Source organism: Zonotrichia albicollis, chromosome 8, assembly GCF_047830755.1.
Source record: "Zonotrichia albicollis isolate bZonAlb1 chromosome 8, bZonAlb1.hap1, whole genome shotgun sequence".
Taxonomy (NCBI): Eukaryota; Metazoa; Chordata; class Aves; order Passeriformes; family Passerellidae; genus Zonotrichia; species Zonotrichia albicollis.
Genome location: NC_133826.1, coordinates 14504631 through 14526399, shown reverse-complemented (window position 1 = coordinate 14526399; position 21769 = coordinate 14504631). Strand labels below are relative to the sequence as shown.

The 21769-nt window shown below is 42.5% G+C and overlaps 1 protein-coding gene across 1 annotated transcript; it reads left to right on the top strand.

Moving 5' to 3' along the window:
* On the top strand, positions 1-21657 carry LOC102069626 (vitellogenin-2). The gene is made up of 35 exons (XM_005482318.4): positions 1-83; positions 429-449; positions 625-776; positions 2410-2661; positions 2799-2960; positions 3064-3212; positions 3620-3770; positions 3875-4032; positions 4113-4278; positions 4762-4887; positions 5885-6103; positions 6511-6728; positions 6846-6943; positions 7369-7493; positions 8099-8200; positions 8795-8914; positions 9005-9194; positions 9528-9621; positions 10454-10639; positions 10844-10982; positions 11772-12000; positions 12084-12259; positions 12471-12779; positions 13047-13094; positions 13245-13331; positions 13863-14075; positions 14168-14310; positions 15637-15775; positions 16485-16620; positions 17834-18020; positions 19268-19359; positions 19844-19941; positions 20021-20180; positions 21226-21387; positions 21500-21657. The coding sequence occupies exons 1-35, from the start codon at positions 44-46 to the stop codon at positions 21610-21612; spliced, it is 5160 nt and encodes a 1719-aa protein (XP_005482375.3). The 5' UTR covers positions 1-43; the 3' UTR covers positions 21613-21657.
* Positions 21658-21769: the final 112 nt, after the last annotated feature.

Below are 21769 nucleotides of genomic sequence, written 5' to 3'. Positions count from 1 at the left end.
TAAAAGCCCCGGGTTTCCCCTGTGTACTCCAGTCACTTTTAGCATGAAGGGACTCATCCTGGCCCTGGTGCTCGCCCTCGTGGGTAAGTAGAAGCTTTACCATCACTGCTGAGCTGTGACAGCCACTGTGATCCTGAGCAAATTGCATCTCCTTGGGGCTTTTCAGGGATATTTACAACTTCATTTGCTGAAGCCCTTTAATAGTTTCAGCTGTAAACTGTTAGATTTCTGTGCTAAGCTCAGCAGCAGAGAAAAGCCAAGCAAGCAGCAGCTAGTGAGCAAGGCTGGCATGGGCTTGGTGTCCTGGGGCTCTGGGGTAAGCCCCATTTCTGGTGGTTTGCCAACCATTAGCAAGCTGACTTAATGAGTAATACATTAAAGGATCTACATGGTTTTTTTCATTAACACTTCTCTTTCCTTCCTCACAGAGGGCCAGAAGCAGGACCTTGGTAAGTGGCTCCCCTGCCAGGCAGCAGCTCCCTTGCTGCCTTCCCTCACAGCCTTGCCTTGCCCACTGCTTGCCCCTGTTTTGCGGCAGTGGCAGCTTCACCTTTCTTTGCTGGTCTGTTCAAGTAACATCACAACAGTCATGGAAGTGTTTGTGTTATATTTTTTCCCTGACAGAGCCTGTTTTTCACATGGGCAAGACCTACCTGTACAGCTATGAGAGCATCATTATGCACGGGCTCCCTGACAGGAGCATGGCCACAGCAGGGCTGAGGCTGGCCAGCAAGGTGGAGATCAGCCGTGTGTCCCTCAGTGAGCACCTTCTGCAGGTAAATGGCCACAGGAGCCCTCCCACCCTCCCACTGAGATCATGCAGCTAAAGATGCTTCCTTCACTCCTCCAGGCTGGCAGAATAAGTGAAAAAATATGTAGAGCTCTCACAAAAGCTGTGGGCCCTACCCACTGCCCCTCCAGGCCCCAGCAGTTTCCCTGAGGCAGTGAAGATTCCCCAGCAGGGACAGAGGTGTGGACATGGGCACTGAGCTCTGCACCCTGCACACCAGGTTATGGTGGGGAGAGCTGGGGGCACTGCTGAAGGGTCTGCAGCTCATCCAGAACGCTTTGGTCACTGGCAGGGACCTACAGAGAGCACCACAGGCTGGCTCACAGCCTGCTCCTCTGCAGGAAGGAGCTGGAGCTGCTCCACTCTGCTGCCATCAGGGTCTGGGCCCCCTGACTAAAGGTACCTTGGGTTCACCTCCATACAAAATATGGCTGACAGCTGCTTTAAACAGATGTCCTAACATAATTTTACCAAAGCAACACTAAGCTTGGGTATGAACATGAGCATTCTAGAATGAAATGTCCATGTTTTTTAACCTGATCCATTGCCTAAAAAAGCTCAGCACTGGAATTCAGCTATCACATTAGAAAGACCCAACTGTCTCCATTATCCCACTTTTGATATTGTTACTCATCAAAAAGATTAAATCAAACAGTTTAAAATACTGGCATGGCACAAAAGGCCACAGACTAGGGACTGAGAAGACAGCACATGGAGAAAAAGCTGCAGGAGCTGCCCTTAGCACTCACCTAGGAGTTTTCTCAGTCTGTAATCCTGCACATATGTAAGTGAAACAGTGAAGGAATACCTATTGTAAAACTACACAGGGCTGCAGTTGCAGGCTCTGTGTAACCTCACCGGAGTTGAGACAGGAGCCTTGAGTAGGATTTAATTTGAGAAAATGTGACAAGAGGCAAGCCACCCTTACAGCATCGATTATAAATGCCTAAAATAAAATAGAGCACTGAGCCCACACCTTTTCCCTCTGCAGGAACAAGCACTTTAATGCACGAGGGTGGGAGGTGTGTGTGTGAGGGACTGGATGGGTCTGTGCTTGCAGGCACACACTTCCACTAGGTAGCAGTCAAGGACTTGAGCACAGGCTTTACAGCCAGAGGAGCTCAAGGGGTGTCAGCCACTTCCAAAGGTGTGAGCTCTGCTCCCCCATCAGCTGTGCCGTGCCTTTGGTGCTCGGGACGTGCTGGACCTGGAGCAGCAGCCAGAACAGTCCCTGTGTGCTCGGCCAGGCAGCTTGGACAATAATGGCTCGGCTGCCTTGCAGACTGAAGGGAGATCTCACTTGTCATCTGTGGGAAAGGAGTGAGTATCCTGCCTGTACTGATTGCTGGTAGCTGGTGTTTCACTCAGCCCACAGGCTTCATCACACTTGCTGAACTTTCAAATTCTGCTCACATAATCTTATTTTTCTGGCAGAAATCATTCATGGAAGTTTGCATTTCCTAGGCTGAGCACAGGAGTCCAAACTGGAAATTGTTTCCTGCAATGTTAGATAAGTGACTTTTGTCTTGCTATGGAAGAGGAGTGTCCAGTTTCTGTATGATAGCACTATTTCAATCTGATGGTGAACCGTATGATTGTTTTCCTATTTTTGCTCACAGATTCGATCACCAAAGCTGGAGGAACACAATGGCTTCTGGCCCACTGACTCCTACACTCCGTCTTTGAGGCTCTCAGAAACCATTGCTGCCTGTCTCAGCCAGCCCTTTAAGTTTGAATACACTGAAGGAAGGGTTGGGAGTATTTTTGCCCCTGAGGACTGTCCTGTTCTGTGCACTAACCTAGCAAGAGGGGTTCTGAACATGCTGCAGATAACCATCAAAAAGACACAAAATGTGTATGAGCTACAGGAGGTTTGTTTTTTCCATTCAGATTTTACTTTTAGTCTCATTTCAAATTAAAGAGTAAGTTATACTTCCCAGACCATTTTCTTTGACCTTTTTATTGCTGTTTCAAGTGGGCATTCACTGTGTTTAACCCATACTTGCAGGCTGGGATTGAAGGCATCTGCCAAACCAGATACGTTATCCAGGACGACAGCACGAATAAACGTGCCACAGTTTCCAAAAGCAAGGACCTGACAGACTGCCAGGACAAAGCAGTGAGGAACCTGGGGATGGCCTACGTGCGGCCCTGCCCCACCTGCGCCCTGGTACGAGGGCAGGAGCCACCCCTGCACTGCTGCTCGTGGGCCTTTGGCTCCTCTGGGCTCACCAGCCCACTCCTGTTTCTGAGTGGTCTCTTTGCACTTCTAGAAAGCCAGAAACATTAAGGGCACGGTGACATCCACCTACAAGATCAGGTATGACGACAGCGGGGCATCGTTGACGTCTGCTATGTCGGACCAGGTGTACCAGATCTCTCCTTTCAATGAACCCAACGGGGCAGCAGTCGTGGAGGTGAGGTAGGCACTGTGCATGTCCTTACATTATCACAGCCAGGAGGAGATGCTTAAAACTGATTACATATTTGCTGTTGATTTGTGAGAGAAGAAGAAGTGTCTGGCCTGTGGCTGCCAAGGGCCAAAACACCATACAGCTCCTGGGATGCCCAGCCCAGGATGCCCAGGGTGTGTCAGCTGGCCTGTGCCCTACTGTTTAGGCCACCCAAAACATCTGTCCAACCTCTCAGAGACTTTAGCAAGCTCTCACAAAGGCTTTTGCAGTCTATGGCTTTTCCAGATAATCCAGAGCCATGGATGAACAGAGAAGGGCCCCTCCATTTGCAGTCCAGTCTGCTCCAACACTGTGCAAGCTCTCCATGCACAGTGTGCTTCCTGTCTACTGATGCATTTCCCTCTTTCCCTTGAAGACAAGAGCTGTCCTTGGTCGGCACTAAAAGGCCTCCTCTCAGTGAACCAACAGTTCAGCTGCATAAACAGGGGAGTCTTCGTTACCATTTCTCAGGAGAGCTACTCCAGATGCCAATTCCTCTATTAAGGATAAAAAATCCAGATTTACAGGTATTGAGGCTTACTTTCATCCACTTTCACTATTTATAAGGTTAACAGGTCATCACATAATTACTTTAGACATGAATATTTCCAGCTGTCTGTTTTTCCCCCAGCTAACAGAGACGCTGCGGCAATTAGTTGAGAATAACGAGAAAGGAGCCACCAAAGAAGCTTCAGCCAAGTTCTTACAAATGATCCAGCTTTTTCGTGTAGCAACCCTTGATCAAATTGAGTCTTTGTGGCTGCAGTTTGTCAAGGAACTCCCCTACAGGTAACTATGGCCTTCAGCCAGGGATTCTGACCAGAGGCACGCTGGGCAGTGAGGATGATGAGTGCTCCTTTCCCTGGCAGGCCCTGGTTCCTGAGTGCCATCTGTGCTGCTGGAGCCACAGACACGTTCAGATTCCTGAAGCAAAAAATCCATGACAAGAAGCTGAACATCTGGGAAGCAGCAGTGACTCTCCCTCTCGCCTTCCATTTTGTTACGCCAAACATTAAGACCCTGGAAATTGCCTCAGTGAGTACAGATAATTCGTCCTTTTGTTTTCCCTCTCACTCCTTATTAAAGGTGAATTCATAGGATTATAAGTGAAAGATACAACGTATTTCCATCTAAATTTGTAAAATGCAAGGTATTAACAAAAATGGAAAATGTTTCAGAAAATGTTCCCAAACACTTGTTGCCAAAAGTTTGTAATTATATTTTATATTAGACCCCACAAACTAAAACTGCTGTTGATTCTTTTTGCCAAATCAGAAGTTAAAAAGAAAAAAGACGAACTCAAGAAAATAATATGTAACCATTATCTAAAGAGCATACAGAATAACTGGGGCAAATCTACTTAATTTTCTTGTCGCTGAATATCTAGAATTTGATTTAATTCCTGAAATTATTTAGAAACAGCACAAATCAATTTTATCTATTTCTCACATCCATTTATTGATAAATACAGCTCTAATTACTAGAAACAGTAAAAAATTATACTTCTCCCTTCTGCAGAGTTTTCTGACCTGTCCCCAAATCCAGAAAGTACTGATGCATAGGATAATTGTCTACCTAGGATATGGTAGCATGGTGAATAAATACTGTGCTCACGCTTTACTGTGTCCAAATGAACTTCTTCAGGTATGTGACTCTCATTTCTTACTCATAAAAGGTGAAAAATTTTTAAAAGTGCCTTTAATTTAGCTCTCACAATGCTGGCAATCAGGTAACTCACTATTTGCATGCCTCACTCAGCAATGCAAAGACAGAATGAAACACTGAGCTGATGCCTTTGAAAGATCAGGCTGGAATAGTTCAGAATTTCAAATGTAATACTAGAAGCCCATTGGGATAATGGATCCTGTAACCAGCCTGAAACTGAGTTAAGTTGTGACAAAACTTGGATTAAAGCAAAATAATCATATGATTCCACTTTGACATTAGGTAGAGTATACTTAAAAAGACAGTGAAGTGTGAATATAAGCAAAGCTCTAGGTATGTCATAGGTTAGGGCTTCCAAGGAAGCCCTGCTACACAATTGCATTTCACTGTCAGAAATATTCAGAACATTGTCCTTGGACCGTGCAGCCCCAGCTCCTTGCTCAGCAGGACCACAGCACTGAGAAGGCCTTGCTGTGTTGGACGTGTCTCAATCTTCCAAAATAAAGTGAAATAAAGCCACGCCAGCAGAATGGTAATTCTGCTTCTCAGAACAGCAGAACTGTTCAAGTAAACTTAAAATTATTGTAGGAAGTGAAAAATGCAAGCGCAATTTGGCAGGGCTGGCAGAGGTGGCCCTGGGAACAACTGAGCTTGGCATGAGCTCAGCACTGCCTTTGGACTTGCAAAAGGCTCTTTGGTGCAGGCACCCACCTGGGATTGTCTCCTACACTCAGGCTCAGGCACAATTCAAAATCAACTACAACACTGTGCAAGGAGAAAACCAAGTTTATTTGTATGGTCCATGTTTAGCATCCTGATAAGGATGGGATTTTCCTGGGAGAAAAGCCTGAAGAGCTCAGTTCTGGGATTTGCAGCAGTAATTGTTCTGCTTACTATGGAAAGCACATTTTTATGCACTACTACAAGATCACTGACCATTACCTGGTGAGGTTAACAGTGTCTGCTTCATTTTCAGCCGCTCCATGACCTTGCTACTGAAGCCACCAGCAGAGGTGATGCCAAAGACATGTCCTTGGCCCTGAAAGCCATGGGCAATGCAGGAGACCCAGCCAGTATCAAACGCATCCTGAAGTTTTTGCCAACGTTTTCTGCAGCTGCAGCTTCATTACCAAACAGAATTCATGTTGATGCTGTTTTGGCTTTAAGGAAAATTGCAAGAAAAGACCCTGCAAAAGTAACTGCAATTATTATTTAAACAAATGTCTTAAAGGGTATGGATTGGGTTTGCTTAGTGATTCAGGAATAACAAAGCCATCAGGTAATGTTAGCAACTCTGGACAGGCTTCTCAGTTACTGGTCTTCCTACTGCCCATGCTGCAAACTCCTGACATCATCCCATCCTTGCTGATATCCTGGGAAAGAGTGCTTTAGTCCCTGTAATGCTCATCCTAATGGCAGTTTCTCCCAGCCCTGCTCACTGTGCGCCCAGCAAATATCCTCATTTTCAGTGACAGCTGCTGTGCCCACATCTCTTGTTCAGGGTTCTGTTCTCCATCCACTGCAGAGTACATATGCAGTGTTCTGGAAGCACTGCTCACAGGAAGTTATGGGCTTCTCAGAGGTTCTCTGTCCCCCCTGTAGGTAAGGGAGCTCACCCTGCAGGTGTTTATGGACAGCACGCTTGCTCCCAACGTCCGAATGGTGGCTTGTGTCGTTCTCTTCGAATCCAAGCCTGCTCTTCCAACAGTAACAGCTCTGGCCACCTCGCTGCTGACAGAGCCCAGCCTGCAAGTTGCCAGTTTTGCATATTCACACATGAAGGTTTTGGCAGCAGGCAGGATCCCACAGCTCCATAAACTGTAAGTAGAGGAAGAAGTATATTTTTAGTAGAAAACTGAGATTTTTTTTTCCATGCAGTTTTCTAAGAATTTGGTCGCAGTCGACTCTCTTCATATGATTTTCATTCTATTACTCAGATCTGCTGCTTGCAATGTTGCCATTAAACTCCTGGGCCCCAGACTTGACAGGCTGAGCTATCGCTACAGCAAGGTCCTTCAGATCAGTGACTATTCCTGTGAGTACCAGCTGCCCTGTGCACTTCCTCAGCTTAGGTAGCCAAATGCCTCTATTGTGTTCTGTAATTTTCATCCAAAATCCAATTATGAACTGTGAGTTTAGTGCACTCTTGAAATAGAAAAAGCAGAAGAACTTCCTAGCATGCAAAATTTCCTGTGACTCTTCCAAATCCAAATCTCTGGTATCTGCTTGGGAAAGTGGTGCTTGCACACAGATTTAGGCCTCCTTTTTCAGTCCCTCAGGTTGTGTTGACTCTGCCATAGAATAAAGTCCTCCTCTTGAGGTTGCAAGCTTGAGGACCTATGGGACTGAACCCTGACAGAGCCCCTTGTGATCTTGACCCCTCAGCACATAGCTGAGGTGGTTTATGTGCACCAGAACCTTGGAGACCCTAATTTCTGCTGCTTTTTATTCCTGTGACAGTTCAGTATCAGGCTGGTGCCATTTGGAGGGTCTATCTAATGAACAGCCCCAGCACCATGTTTCCATCTGACATAATCACAAAAGTAAGAGGCTATTATGCAAACACTGCAATGGATATTATTGAGGTAAGTATTGCATTAAGGCAGCCAGCTTTTGGACTGTGATGTAGTGTTTAACTCCAGTTCTGGCTGTGAGGGCGGACGTGGAAGGGAAAATTTAGATAATGATTATGATTTTACTTCTTTTATTTGGGCTTCTTGACACACACATTCATCAATGAACACATCCAGTATAGGCATGTAAGTCTAGGAGCGGAGGAAAGCTTATGCAGCAGAACATCCATCTGCCCACCTAAAGTCACATGGGATCCAGGGTATTTTGCATAAGTACAGGGAAATTAAATTTCAGCCAGCAGCACAGCCAGGGCAGCACAAAGCTCCATGTAACAGCATGCAGGAATTCACACAGCTTCTTGAGCAAGCTTTGCAGCCTGGGCTGAGTTCTGCCCTACCCTAAAATTATCCCTGCTGACTAATTTAAGGCTGGCTGGCTCAGCACGTCCTCAGCATCTGCAGCCATAGCCTGCAGCCACCCACCAGGTACACGTCCTTATAATGCAATGGCTTAATGAAACAAGTATTTCATGTGGCCTCAGTGAGTTAATCCCAGGCACAAGAGTTTTCCTGAGCTCTCTTGTACTTGGGCTGTGCTGCCTGACTCTTTCCTACAGGTGGCTTTCCGGTCACAAGGCCTCACCAAGCTCCTGAGGAAGAAGAACATTCCCTTTGCTGAGTATGACACGTACAAGACCCTGAAGGAGCTGGGTAAATCGGTATGTCTGGGCACCTTTCTGACCTGTCTACATCAGACAGCTCCTCACAGCACCAGGGTTGCATCACCCACCCACTGAGCCATCCCTTTGATGTTTCTGGAAGAAAGGAGTCCGTCATCCTGTTCAGTCATGGAAAGCTGCACTTACATTGTACTTACTCTTTCAAGAGGTGCCACCTTTTCACTCAACATGTGTTAGCTCTTAATGTATAGAACAAAAGATGAGGCTGCTGCTGAGAGCCAAAATGTTTTAAAGTGTATGTTAGAACACACTAAGTGGTTGTTCTTCTATTTTGAAATGATAATTGAATAAGGTTTTTCCTTCATGACTCCTTGGGTGTCACCTACTACTTACAGCAGCAGAAATTACCTTGCCCTTACCTCATCCTTACATGGGGAAACTCTTTCTGAAATCAGCTATGCAATTAAGAAAGGCCACATTTGTTCAGACCTATAACATGCCTATTGGGTTTTTGGCTAAGGAACCACAGTTCTCATCCTTCAGATGGGATCTACACTTTGTTAATACATTGCTTCACTTTAAATGATATTTTCTGCTCCTTCCCTTTCTCCCCATGTCTCCTAAACACCACAGTTTCTGGGATGGAAAGAACTGCCGCCTGAAGACCCCCTGGTATCTGCTTACATCAAAGTATTCGGTCAAGAGATTGCCTTTGCTGACATTGACAAAGAGGCCATTCAACAGACGATGATGGTACTGACAAGGCTGCTGACTTTTTGTCTGCATTTCTGAATAACTTCTCTTCCGTGTCTCCTCTTACCTAACCTATTTCTTTGTTTCCAGAGTCTAACGGGATCATCAGACTGGCAGCCAGTAGTGAAAAAAGTGGTGGAGGAGGTCCAGAGAGGCATTTCAGGGCGATGGACCCTGCCAGTGCTGGTGGCTGAGATGAGGCACATCGTCCCCACCGTCGCTGGGCTGCCCCTGGAGCTCGGGCTGTGCGGGGCCGCGGTGGCCCAGGCTGCAGCTGATGGTGAGCGTGGGAAGGCAAACTGAGCAGCTTCCACACACAACTGTGGGCCCAATCCCTCTGCTCAAACTGAATCCTCTATAATCTTGAAAGATACCACAGTAATATTGAAACCTTAGTGACCAGCTGCCTCCGAAGCCTTTGAGAAGTAATTAGGATATTTTACCTGAGATATATTTGTATAACTCTGGTTTGGTATTAGCAACCTTTAATCATATAAAGTATTTCAAAATGTAAAAGCACTGCCCTTGCCTTAATGACTATGCTTATTGAAAGTATTTTATCCCCATAATTTATTTTTTCTCTGTTCATATAATTTCTGTCTTTCTTTTTCAGTGGATGTAAAGTTATCACCCCCAGTATCTGACAATTTTAAACCCTCACAGTTGTGGGAATCCAAGACGGATATTCATGCTGACATCAGGCCAAAGTAAATATTACATATATATTCACATACACACACAAGCATTAATATTTATATTTATAGCTATAGTTATATCTGACATAGATATGTGGTGACACAGATATATGTCAGTCATATCTGACACAGATATGTATAGCTACGTGTAGCTATACAGGAATCTTACTTGTCCCGGATTTTGGACAAATCTGCTAGTCTAGAGCAGCAAAGTTGTGAGAAAGTAACACAATCCCCTGATGCTTTACAACCCTGCAAATCCAGCAATGTGCATATTATCCCACAGGATACTGTGCTATTCTGCCACTGCAAGAAATGCTTACGTTTGTACTTGTTCAATGACTTAAGATACTAAGATGTGAAAATACATTATCTTACGTATCAAGTTTTTGACAATTTCAGCATACAATGGCATCATCATCTGGCATAAGCTAGAAGGATTTCAGGGGGCAAAGGGATTCAGGATGCTTCTGGATCTGCAAAAGCAACAGTACTAATAATGATAATAGTAACAATGATGATAATAATAATAGTAGTGATAATATTATAAAAATAGGCAGAATCTGAAGCTACGAGATTCTGGAGTTAGCTTGTCCTCAAGCAATGACAATGACAATACCAGTGACAATGCAATCAGAAGGTCCATGTTAGCTTTGTTTTTCAGACAAACCACGTTTTCCAGTGGCATCTTAGCTTTTCTCTTATCCTGTTGTGATAAATCTCTTCATCCATCTGTAGTGGGTCTTACAATAAAAGAACAGCATGAAAATGTACTTTTGCATTTCAAAGTTAAATTTTTGCATATTAATATATAATTATGCCTGGTTTTACTACACTCTTTCAGAGCATATTTTCATATGATTGCAATGATGGGGATTAATACACAGTACTTTCAGAGTGGTTTTGAATATCATGCAGAGTTCAGTGCCAACACTACAATGAAATTTGATGCCAGGATAAATATGAAAGAGAAAAATTTGAAGATTGAAACCCTTCCCTGCCATCAAGAGATTGAGCTCGCAGCTGCGAGGTACAGAAGAGCTTTTTTCATTTTGCTTGCTTTGTGTTACTGATTTTGAGTTCCCTGTTATAAAATAACAAGTACACAACTACTTGTTAAGGGCTGCCATACCTCAGCAGTCATACAAAGCTTTGTAATGTCTTTTTTGCACCAGGAAAGACAGGTAGAGTCAAATCAGAAGATGTTATTGTGTGCCATTTATCACCTCCACAGGAGTGAAGTTTATGCTATTTCAAGGAACATGGAAGAAGTAGATTCTGAAAAGAAATCCCAGATTTTCCCCAGAGGAGAAATACCAAGTATCTCTGACCAGGAGTCAACAGGAGGATCATCAAAACCTGGTGGCTGGAAGGTAAGGAAACCTCTTGCCACCTGTTCTGCAAACAGGCAGAGAGCAGAGAGCTGAGAAGGGCTGGGCACCCCTGACATGGGAGTTGGCCAACCAGATCACAAACACAGGAATGATGAAATTCAACAGGGGCCTGATACTTCCCACACCAAGCCTAAAACCCAATGGGTTCATTACATGATCCTTCACAGTCCACTCACTTTCTTCTCTGCATGCAGGCAGGGCTGCTTTGACAGCATGTCTTCCTATTTCTTTACAGTCATGGGAAGGTGTCTGAAATTCACATCCTCTGTACAATATCTCTTTGTTTTTCTTTATTTTTTCTGAATCAGACTAACATGAAAAATATGGTTCTTGGGCAGGGTATAGATTTTTCTTCCCAAATCCTGAGATAACCCTGAGTGGATTGCAGGAGCACATTCTGCCATGTGCTCTTCAGCTCCTGAGGCTGGTGTGGGATGGCTGCACTGGCTTCCAGCAGGAGGACCAGAAGCCTGAAATGAATGCAGAGGGACTGCCTCTGTAAAGAGGCCTGCAGGTTCTCACTGGAAGTGTGTTTGTGAAGCACTGCCTGAGAAAGGGTGGGCAGGAGAGATGTCCTCTTCTACAGAGCATTTTGCAGGAAACTGCACTGCTTTCAGTGCCTGCATCTCTAATTCTCAGCATTTCTTCCTTCTTTAAGCAGGACTGTCAGCATTCTCTTCATTAACTGAAGGAATTATTTTAAGAGCTGGGACAATTTTATTTTTTTATGGAAAATGACTTTATCTGCCTTATTTTTGTTTAATGCAGCAAAGCAGCATGCCTAATGCGATATCCAAAGGATACCAGCAAGGTCCAAAAGAGATACATCACAACAATGCAAGAAGAAGATTTCACACACGCAGGTTCTGTAAAAAATTTGAAAGTTTGGGATGTTCTGCTTGTCTCAGCCTTAAATCACAAAATTCTGCTTCCTTAAGAAATACCTATCTGCACGAATTATATGAAGAATTTGAAGCCAAAATAATTTTAAAGCCAGGTAAAATCATAATAACAAGCTTTTCTGACAATCACTGTAGATAATGCTCAAGCAGCACAACCCTGGAATGCTTTTGCCTTTAGTTCGTACAGATGCTGACATTGACAAAATACAGCTGGAGGTTCAAGCAGGACCCAAAGCAGCTTCAAAAATAATTGAGGTATCAAGCTCAGGGTCAAAGGAAGAGGGAGAGGCAGCTCCATACGAGGACATTCAAGCTAAACTGAAGAAGATTCTAGGCATTGAAGAGGTGCTCATGGTAAGAGACTTTGAGCATCAGGGAGGGAAATATCTCCTATAATGAAGCCAAGGGTTTCCATTGTGGGTGGGAAACTGGCATGGGAAAGTGAGGAGCTGGGCTGGGAGGAATTCTATTTCCTTGGAAGCCTGTGGTGAGCATCTTATCTGACAGCCAGGGAAACGTAACAGAACAAGCCATAAATTCATAATGCTTTTAACTGTTTTTGGAGGCTGCAAATAAGACACGGCGCCGCACAAAACGGATTAACAGAGAGTACAACACTGAACACACAGGCCTGTGGGCAGAACCCAGCATACCCCACCTCTCCAGCTCATCCTCCTCCTCTGCTGCTTCCTCTGCTGATGGCAGAGAGCCTGGAGAGCATCACAGGAAGGATGAGAGAAGGCAGTCTGGGCAGAAGCGTGGCAGCAGGAGCAGCAGTGGGAGCTCTGCTGGCAGCACAGCATGCAGCAGCAGCCAGGAGGACCACTCTGGGGACAGGCACTGCAGTGGGGACAGGGAATATTCCAACCAACAGGTAATTACCTTTCATATCATAGTGACTGCTTTTGTACATCAGAAAATCGTGCTCATAGACTGCTCATAGACAAAGAATGAGTAACCCTGGTTCTCTGAAGCATTTCAGACCAGAATTTTGACATTTCAGAATTTTTCACTGTAAAATGTTTATAAAACTTAATTTTGCAGGTTTTTTTTCCATACTCAGAACTGAAATTCTTAATGCATTTTTCAAAAGTTAGTTCTTTATTTTCTCTTGGATCTTACATACTATCTATTTTCACAGGCAAACCCACCTATTTACCAGCTTTTGTTTAAGCCAGCGGATGAACAGGTACATTTACTGCATGCAGCATGTACAACTAGTCTTGCTGTATTTCTGCAATTGGATCCTAGTTCTCTGGGAGTGAAAATATGTTAAATTAATTCTGCAACAGCTTCCAGTGGTAGGCACCTGCTTCAAGGCGATTCTTTGTTTTTGCAGGACACAGGAGGGGAAATCCTGAACATCAGCATCAGCTCTTCTTCTTCCTCAGCTAGTGATGAAGATTTCTCCAGAGCCATATCTCAGGTGAATGTCTTAATCTGCAAGAAACCCAAACATTTACTTTGCATTTCCAGTTTTTGTATATTTATAACAGATAGGAAAATTACAGTGATTTAGCATAATAGGTATATAGAAAGAAATTGAACTGTTTCTTATATTATAAAGGTGAGCACATTGGATAATCACTGACTGTAATTTTATATTCATTGTATACAGGTTACCTTTTTGAATGAAACTGGAATGTATTGCTGTATATGTTGAAATTTGTCTTGCTCAGTAAATAATTCGTTATAAAAACCAGAACACTTTAGAAGTGCTGACCTGCTGGATCAGAAGCTGGTTTCAGGGATATTTTCCTTGTGTATCTTTCTGTAAAAGTTTAGGAGTTGACTCTGTCACTCTTTTGTTCATTAGGCATTGAAATTACAAAAAAATTTACAAAAAAATTCCCATCATAGTCATCTTACTTGCATTGGTCATGCCAGTGGTTTTACTATGGGAATTCTAATGCCTTCTTTGTGTCTTTGGTCTCTGTTTCCTCTCTACTCACCAAAGCCTGAATTCTTGGGGGACAGAAAGCCACCAGTACTGGCTGCAATTCTTCGTGCCATCCACAGAAACAAGCAGCCAACAGGATTTCAGCTTGTCCTGTACACTGACACACAGCCCAAGAGGTGGAGAATACAGATGTTTGGTTCAAGCATCACAGGGCCAAGCAGATGGAAACTCTGTGCTGATGCTTCAGTAATAAATTACCGAAAAATATCAGTAAGTTTAAAATATCAATCAGCCCAAATATAAATGAAACATAATGATCTTACTATGTTTTATGTAAAAAATTATTTATTTCCCTTTTCTAGGGTTCTCTTAAATGGGGTAAAAATTGCCAGGACTACGAGATTGCTACTCAGATTGCAACAGGGCAATTTGCTGCTTACCCAGCTATGCAGATGAAGCTGGAGTGGCTGAAAGTGCCTTCAATAATCCGAACAACTGCAAGATGGTGAGATTTCATTTTAGTCTTTGAAAAATATATGTCAGTGCTCCAAATAATTGCAGGTTCAGTTCTGCAATTTTCAAGCTAGAAAAAATCCCTTAAATCAGTAGGATTTTATAAAATCAGATTACAAATCTTTGCTTTCTCTGTATTCATTCCCTCAAAGCACAATTACTGCATTTTTGTATGCAAGAAGACCACTTGGGATGATGGGATTCACCTGATCTATTGCAGACTTGTAATGTAAAGTGCCTGAATTAGAAGATTGCTATTGTCATGATTCCTGATTCATGGAGGCTCAGAGCAGAAGCCTGACTGTGGGTCTCTGATGAAATCAATCTCTTACTTAATTTCCTAATACAGACACTTGCCTCTGGCTTCTAAAGCAGGTGGTACAAATACTTCTCATAAAACTTATGCACATTAAATAACATATATTTTATGACAGTTAATGTAAGAAAACTGAAAACTGTACATTCTGGTTCCATTCACGTGTTTCTCCTTTCTAATGAAATATCTGTTGCATTCATTCATTGTATCCCTCCATGCATCTGCCTGCAATAACATATAGATACACATTGAAGCCTATTTTTTTGGCATAGCGCTACTAAACTAATAATGTACAGCAACTCAGTTAACTAAACACACTTACAACACAAGTTTTCACATCAAAGGCATACAGGTGATTTGATAAAAATCTCCTGAAGAAGGTCACTTTTTACATTAGATTGAATTACCCAAAGCTGTTATCTACTCTTATTAGAGGAGATTAAACCGTCCAATTGACAATACTGGAGCAAAGCCACAGAATTTACCTTTTCTCTTCTGCTCGGAGATTATGCCTTTTTATAAAGGAACATTTTCTGTATTTCTCTATGAGTCCCAAGCTTGTTTCGAAACTCATTCATAGAGATCCTTCCATCAGCTTGTTGACAGCCTTAGTGGGCAAAGGATCCTTGCCTAAAATTACCACTGCATGACTGACCTACCAAAGTGAAATACTAATTTAGCATTTTTTTAGCATGTTCATATTTGGTGGCTTATGTAATTGATGCCTATTTTCAAGTCTGAATGTGTTTAAAACAAATTTGCCACACTTTTCTTCTCATATTACTCTCCCGTCCAGAGTCTTTTGTACCAATTTTATAGCAATTAAAAAATAAAATTGCTGCGTCTCCTTCAATATACAACATCACCAAACCCTGATGCAAAACATGCCCTGATGCTAACACATATGCATATTACTTTATGGAGGTATTTTAGTGTGAACAAATAATAATAATTTCTTTCAAAGACAGTTCATTTTAATAACTTCCCTTTTTTTCCCCCCAGGTTTTACTCATTTCTCCCAGGAGCTGCCTATTTGCTTGGGCTTTCCCAAAGGCAACAGCTTAGTCCCTCTCACCAGGCAACCTTGGTTATGGCTTTGACATCCCCAAGAACCTGTGATGTTGTCTTTAAGTTGCCAGAGGTAACAATTTCCATCATCTTTTATCCTGAAGCAATCAATACCTAGGAAATGGATTATTAAGGGTTTTTTAACCTGCTGATTAAAAAAAAAAAAAAAATTATAAAGAAGCTGCCTTCAGAAGACATTATATTCATGCAGTTGGTTTTAGTATGAAAATATCTTGCAACATATTTGTCTTTCGCATGTATGCTTATTTCATATGTTTGCAAGCATATAAAATAAACAGGCTAGAAAACATTCATCATGACTGACAGCAAGTTAAAAAATAACTTATGAAAAAGCCAACTCCTCCCAAAATCTTAAGAAAGATGACAGGTGTTCCTGTGCTCTGGAAAAGACAGCAAAACCAGGCTGTTGAGACAGCCAAAGAGCAGCACTTGATGTACAGGCAGAAAGAATGTGTGTAACTCAGGTGAGCAAACTGCTCAGCCTGAGAACAAATCTACCCAAAAAGCTGCAAATTGGTAACTATCCAAATTCATTTCTAGCACTACTGTGCCACAGGTTGCAGATGTGTCACACTGTACAACTATTTCATGCTGTAGACAGAGGACTTGATTTCTTTTTCTCTCTGACAGAAATCCAGATGCTAATTTAGATTTCAGTCAGCACAGTTGTCTTGGAAAATTAGAGGAAAATGCTACCTCATCTCTATACTGTACTTTGCATTTCCATTCCCATTCATGTTTGTTTCCTGCCTGATTTTCAGCTCACAATTTATGACACAGCCATCAGTCTGCCCCTGCCAGTCCCTTCACATCCGGGCACGGCCATCTCAGCATCACCATCCCCAGGCTGGAAGATCTTTTCCCAAGCAACACTTTTACTCACTGAAAGTCTTAAAGGTCAGCAAGTAACTATCTGCACAGCCATTGATTGACTTTGTAAATTTTGTAAACATGATTTACACTTTTGTTGTAATTTTTTTTTACTTATTTATTCACTTAAAAATCAGTCGGATGTCAGATAGAAACAAAGCATCTCTATGAAAATCTGTGAAGCTGCAAAGATATAAAAAAATGGAGGCATACTAGGAAGATTAAACATTCAATTCCATGCCAAATAATACTTTCAAATACTTCCATTCCCAAATGCATCCATTTCAGCTTCACAGCAAAAATTGTTTGTGATGAAAATACAATATGAAATCTGTGAGAGGAACATCTAAGTGACCTCTGATTTAGGGTGCTCTGCTTGATTAGCACTGTTATGTTGAAGCTGAAACAGCTCCAAAAGTGTACTCATTATTTTCAAAACCTGCACTTTGAGTTTGAAGGGATTATTGTTTTATTAATGCTGTATTAACAGCTAATCACATTATACTTACTTAGGGTAAGTTTTAAAATGAAAAGCTTTATGTAATCCTGCAATAAGGAGTCACATTTTGCTTGGAATCAGTGGGATAATATAATACCATGCATATTTATAAGGTGTCCTTGTCCATAGCAAGGGGATTGGAATTAGATGATCTTTAAAGTTCCTTCTAACCTGAGCCATTCTATGGTATTTCTTAGGTAAACACCAGAATTAATCTGTATTAACTACAATTGTTGCAAAATAATTTCTAATCAGGACTGGTAGGATTTCCAACAAAATGCCATCACAACGAAAAAGACAAAAATGTAGTGTGGTATTTTTTCCTTCCCAACTTCTATTTCTAACCCTGGTTATGACTCCATACAGGTATCTGCATTTCAGTAAACTTCCTCTAGTGGTAATGGTATGTGAATTGTTATCTACCCTTGTGAAATTCTTTTGATTACAACAAAGTTAGGAAAGCCAAAATGCCACAAACTGAGAGTTGCATCTGCTGTGAGCACAATTCATCTCACACAATGCCTGAATCACAGGGGTGTTGTCCTGCTGCCTGGGGACTGGAAAAGTTTTACTTTTGAATTACAACAAATCTAAAATTTCATCTGACAGAATTAATTCATTTCTACATCAGAACATGCAGAATCAGAATTCTTTTTTTTTCATGTAATTACAAAACTAGAATAAAATAGCTGTCTCATTATAAATGATAAAATGCTTACTTTTTACTGGGTTTTTTTTCAGGTCATTGTACAGTTTTCCAAAATAAGATCACAACTTTCAATGGTGTTGAATTTAACTATTCAATGCCTGTAAAGTGCTACCATGTCTTGGTGCAGGACTGTAGTCCAGAGCTTAAATTCCTGGTGATGGTGAAAAGACTTGAAGAGGCTGCTGACCTTATAGCAGTAAATGTCAGAGTTGCCAGCCAGTAAGTAATTGAAAACTTAATAAAAAATAGATGCCAAGCTGAATTTGCTATAAATGAAGATCAGATTGGCAGGGCCGACTGGCACTAGCATTAGATTCATGCCGAAAGTCAATGTCAATGGAAAGGTATCTAGGAGTGTCACTGAAATTTGGGACTTTGTCTTTTAAAAGTGCTTCTGAAATATATCTGAGGTTCACAGTAACGTCAAGACTTTACTGCCACAAATTCTTCATTAATTTGTTAGAATTTAACCATCTCATTTCAGTACTTAGTGATTAGGCAGACACATAAATTGTAATCATTAATCTGGTCTTCTACACTAAGCTAATAATTAGAACAAATTAGAACCCACAGTCTTTACACAGAGTTGTTGAGAAGTGGGCATAGCTAAAAAGGGCATTACTTATCCCAGATTAGAGGCACTCTCTTAGGACATCTCTCAGTTGGTACATAATATTCTAATCTATTTGAAATTCATTTAAGATACACTTTATTTCAGCCTGGAGCAATCACCACTAAATTGTATGGGATTATGCATACTAAAATCATTGTAAGGAGTATTCTTCAAAGCACATAAATATACTTTGATCCATAAGGTTTCATTACAAGTAATTGTTTATTTCTGAAAAATGTGTGCCTAACTGTGCCATAGTGTTAGAGAAACAGAGGGAATCTAGTATTCCCTGCACCTGTTTTATGGAAGAACACAAAGATGCTTGTTTTATAGACTGTATCTTTTGTGATAAAGACATTCCTCATCACTGAATCATTCCTGATTGTTTCATGCAACTGTATGGATGTGCTTTTGATGTACTTGAGCTTCGTATTTCTTCTATTAGAGCAAACACTGCTCTGAAGCAAAAACTACAATACACAGCCTGTTCAGGCTGTAAGAGAACTGCCCTAGGGAGCCCAATCTCCCTTTGAAATGTAAAGCACCTTCCATTTATGTGAAGGTAATAGCAATTGGGTGGCTGTGCAGCAAGGCTCCTGCAGCCTGGTGTCTCCCTGCCTGTGCCATGGCCGTGAGCAGCCCCCAGAGATGGGCACAGCCAGGGCAGGGGCACTGGGAGCCCTCCTGCTGCCACACCGGCCTGGGCCCCCTAGCCTTCCCCTAAAGGGCAGAAGGGGATTCATGCCAGGATGATACGAGCATCCTGCAGTGATGGTTCTGCCAGAACAGCAAATTATTAGCTGAGTAGGGCAAAGGAGAAGCATTTGTTTACACTAATTTCCTTTATTTAAAGTGAGATTGACATGTATGTTTCCAATGGGCTCATCCAGTTGAAGATTAATGGTGTCCAAGCCCCAAAAGATTTTCCATACACATCTAATACTGGTAAGAGACTCATCTTTAGATTTTGTTTAATCTTTCTTGATCTTTTGATGAAGGAGAGGACATGATCCTGCAGACACACCACAAGATAAAAGAGAAAGAGTAAGGAGACTAATTTGAGAAAGAGTTAGGAGACTTTAACATGCCTCCATGCAAGATTTTCTCGTGGGTGGCGAGAAAGAGGAGCAAAGAAAGAGATGCTGGTCCTGTGCATCTTTGCACAGACCGAAAATGTAGGCCTGTGGGAGGTTTCGTTGATTCCAGTGACCCCCAGAACAGGAATTTAGATGACCCCTGTCACAGCCACCCCTGTGAGTGGCTTCAGCTCTTCCCAGGGCAGGGGCCAGTAGTCTTTTCACTTCCCACCATCTCTTTTGGGATTCTGTAGTGTGCATTATGTCCCCAGGAAATTAACAAAAGGTTCAGGGCAGATCCTAAAACAGTAACTTCATTTTAGGAAAGATCACATTTTTCTTTTCTGTTGCAGCTGCAAGCATGCTGCTCAGCAGTGAAAAGAAAGGACTGACACTAAAGGCCCCAGATTATGGCATAGATAAAATATACTATGATGGGCATAGACTTGAGGTAATTTTTAATTTATTTTCAGTGGGTTTAGTTTTAGAAGAAAAGCATTTACATGCAACTTTTCTGTATTTCCACAAAGATTCAAGTTGCTTTCTGGATGGCTGGAAAAACATGTGGCATTTGTGGAAAATATGATGCTGAGATAGAAAGAGAATATCAAACACCCAGTGGATATTTAGCTAAAGATGCTGTGAGTTTTGGTCACTCTTGGATCGTCTCAGAAGACCCCTGTACTGGAGGTACTAAGATCCCAACATATATCAATGTAATTGCCTTCAAATAATTAATCAATCAATCAATCACATGAATAGTTGGTTTATATATATTAATTGTAGCACAGTCATCTCATTTTTTGCTAATTTTGTGATTAGTAGCCACAGAAGAACAAAGAAAAAAAATCTGGTTTTCCCGAGTTTGGTAGTTCACTGCAAGTTCTAGTTTTGTTGGGCTTTTATATCAACATCTTATGCACTGTGTAGTTACCTGGAGTTTGTGTGTTCAACTTAAAACTCTCTAAGTTGATAACTTAGTATGAAAAGGAGGAAGTTTGACTGTTGACAAAAGTAATTTTATGTTATCTTTAATAGTTTCATTCTTTATTTTACTTCTGTAATTTACAGTCTTTTAGTTTAGATTTAAAATATCATATCTAGCCCTGACTATCAAACTAGAGGGCATTTGAGGTGGGAAAAACTTGGTTTAATTTCCTCAGGCTGAAGATTAACACAGTCTGAAAACTTCAGCCTGGGAATGACTGATTGTTCTTGCCATCCAGGTCCTACATAAAAACATGAATGTGTTGGTTATATTAGGGTGCACTACACATTTTGTGTGGAACACAACCCTGTGGGCATGTGTTGGCCTTTCTGTAATGTTTTCTTAGATCAAGCTTCTCTGGGACTAAGCTACTCAGCCATGGCAAGGCAGGTGTGGTGCTGCTCACAGTACAGAGGATATGCCTGGGAGCCACTGCTGCCCCAAAATGAAACGCTTAGTTTCAGTAGAGTGTCAGCTGACCGAGGTTTTCACATTATCTTTTTGGATTTGGACATCAGTGTCCCACCCAGATCCCATCTCTGTCCTTGCAACTGTGCTCCACGTGCCTCATTTCCTCACAGCCTGAGCCTTTGACAAAAAGCTGATTCACTTCAACCTGATTACCTTCATCTAGCTGTGTCACCCTGTTCATCCACTGGTCTTAGTGTTTGCCAGTTCTACAAATTAACTACTGAAAGCTATTTATCTAAACTCTGTGCATGCTTTAAGAGAGTTCATGTTTTGTAGCTTGTAAACTGCAGCACAAACTTGTCAAAAGTGAGAAGCCACTTTCATTTGAAAAGGCAGCAGAAAAATGTTTCTCTGTGGAGCCAGTCCTTCGCTGTGTGAAAGGCTGCTCAGCAACCCAGACTGTTTCCGTGTCCGTGGGCTTCCACTGCGTTCCAGCCGGTGAGTCTGGTGAGCTGTGCACGCCACGCTGTGTCACCGGGGATCTGTGAAAACAGCACTGACACAGGAGCGCCCCGATGTAAAACCAACCCCGCTCTCCTTTCTCCTCCAGACTCCGCTCTCAGCCTGGACGGGCAGCTTCGGCTGGACCAGAAATCCGAGGACGTCGTGAGCTCGGTGTCCGCTCACACGGCGTGTTCGTGCCAGCAGCAGTGCCCGGCCTGAGCCCCGCTCCAGCCCCGCTCCGCCCGGCCGCCTCGGGCAGCGGGGATCGGCCCCGTGCCCTCGGGGAGGCCGTTCTGCCCTGCTTCTTCTCCCGGGGATCCTGGAAACAACCCGGGCACCCTTGAGGGTGACATTTCAATAAACAGCTGCTCTCCGA

What these genes read in the sequence shown, in the direction of transcription:
- LOC102069626 (XM_005482318.4), top strand. Translation starts at nt 44, where the DNA reads ATGAAGGGACTCATCCTGGCCCTGGTGCTCGCCCTCGTGG. An exon ending in ATTGAGCTCGCAGCTGCGAG is followed by an intron (nt 10,640 to 10,843) that starts GTACAGAAGAGC and finishes TCACCTCCACAG; the next exon opens with GAGTGAAGTTTATGCTATTT. An exon ending in ATCCGAACAACTGCAAGATG is followed by an intron (nt 14,311 to 15,636) that starts GTGAGATTTCAT and finishes TTTTCCCCCCAG; the next exon opens with GTTTTACTCATTTCTCCCAG.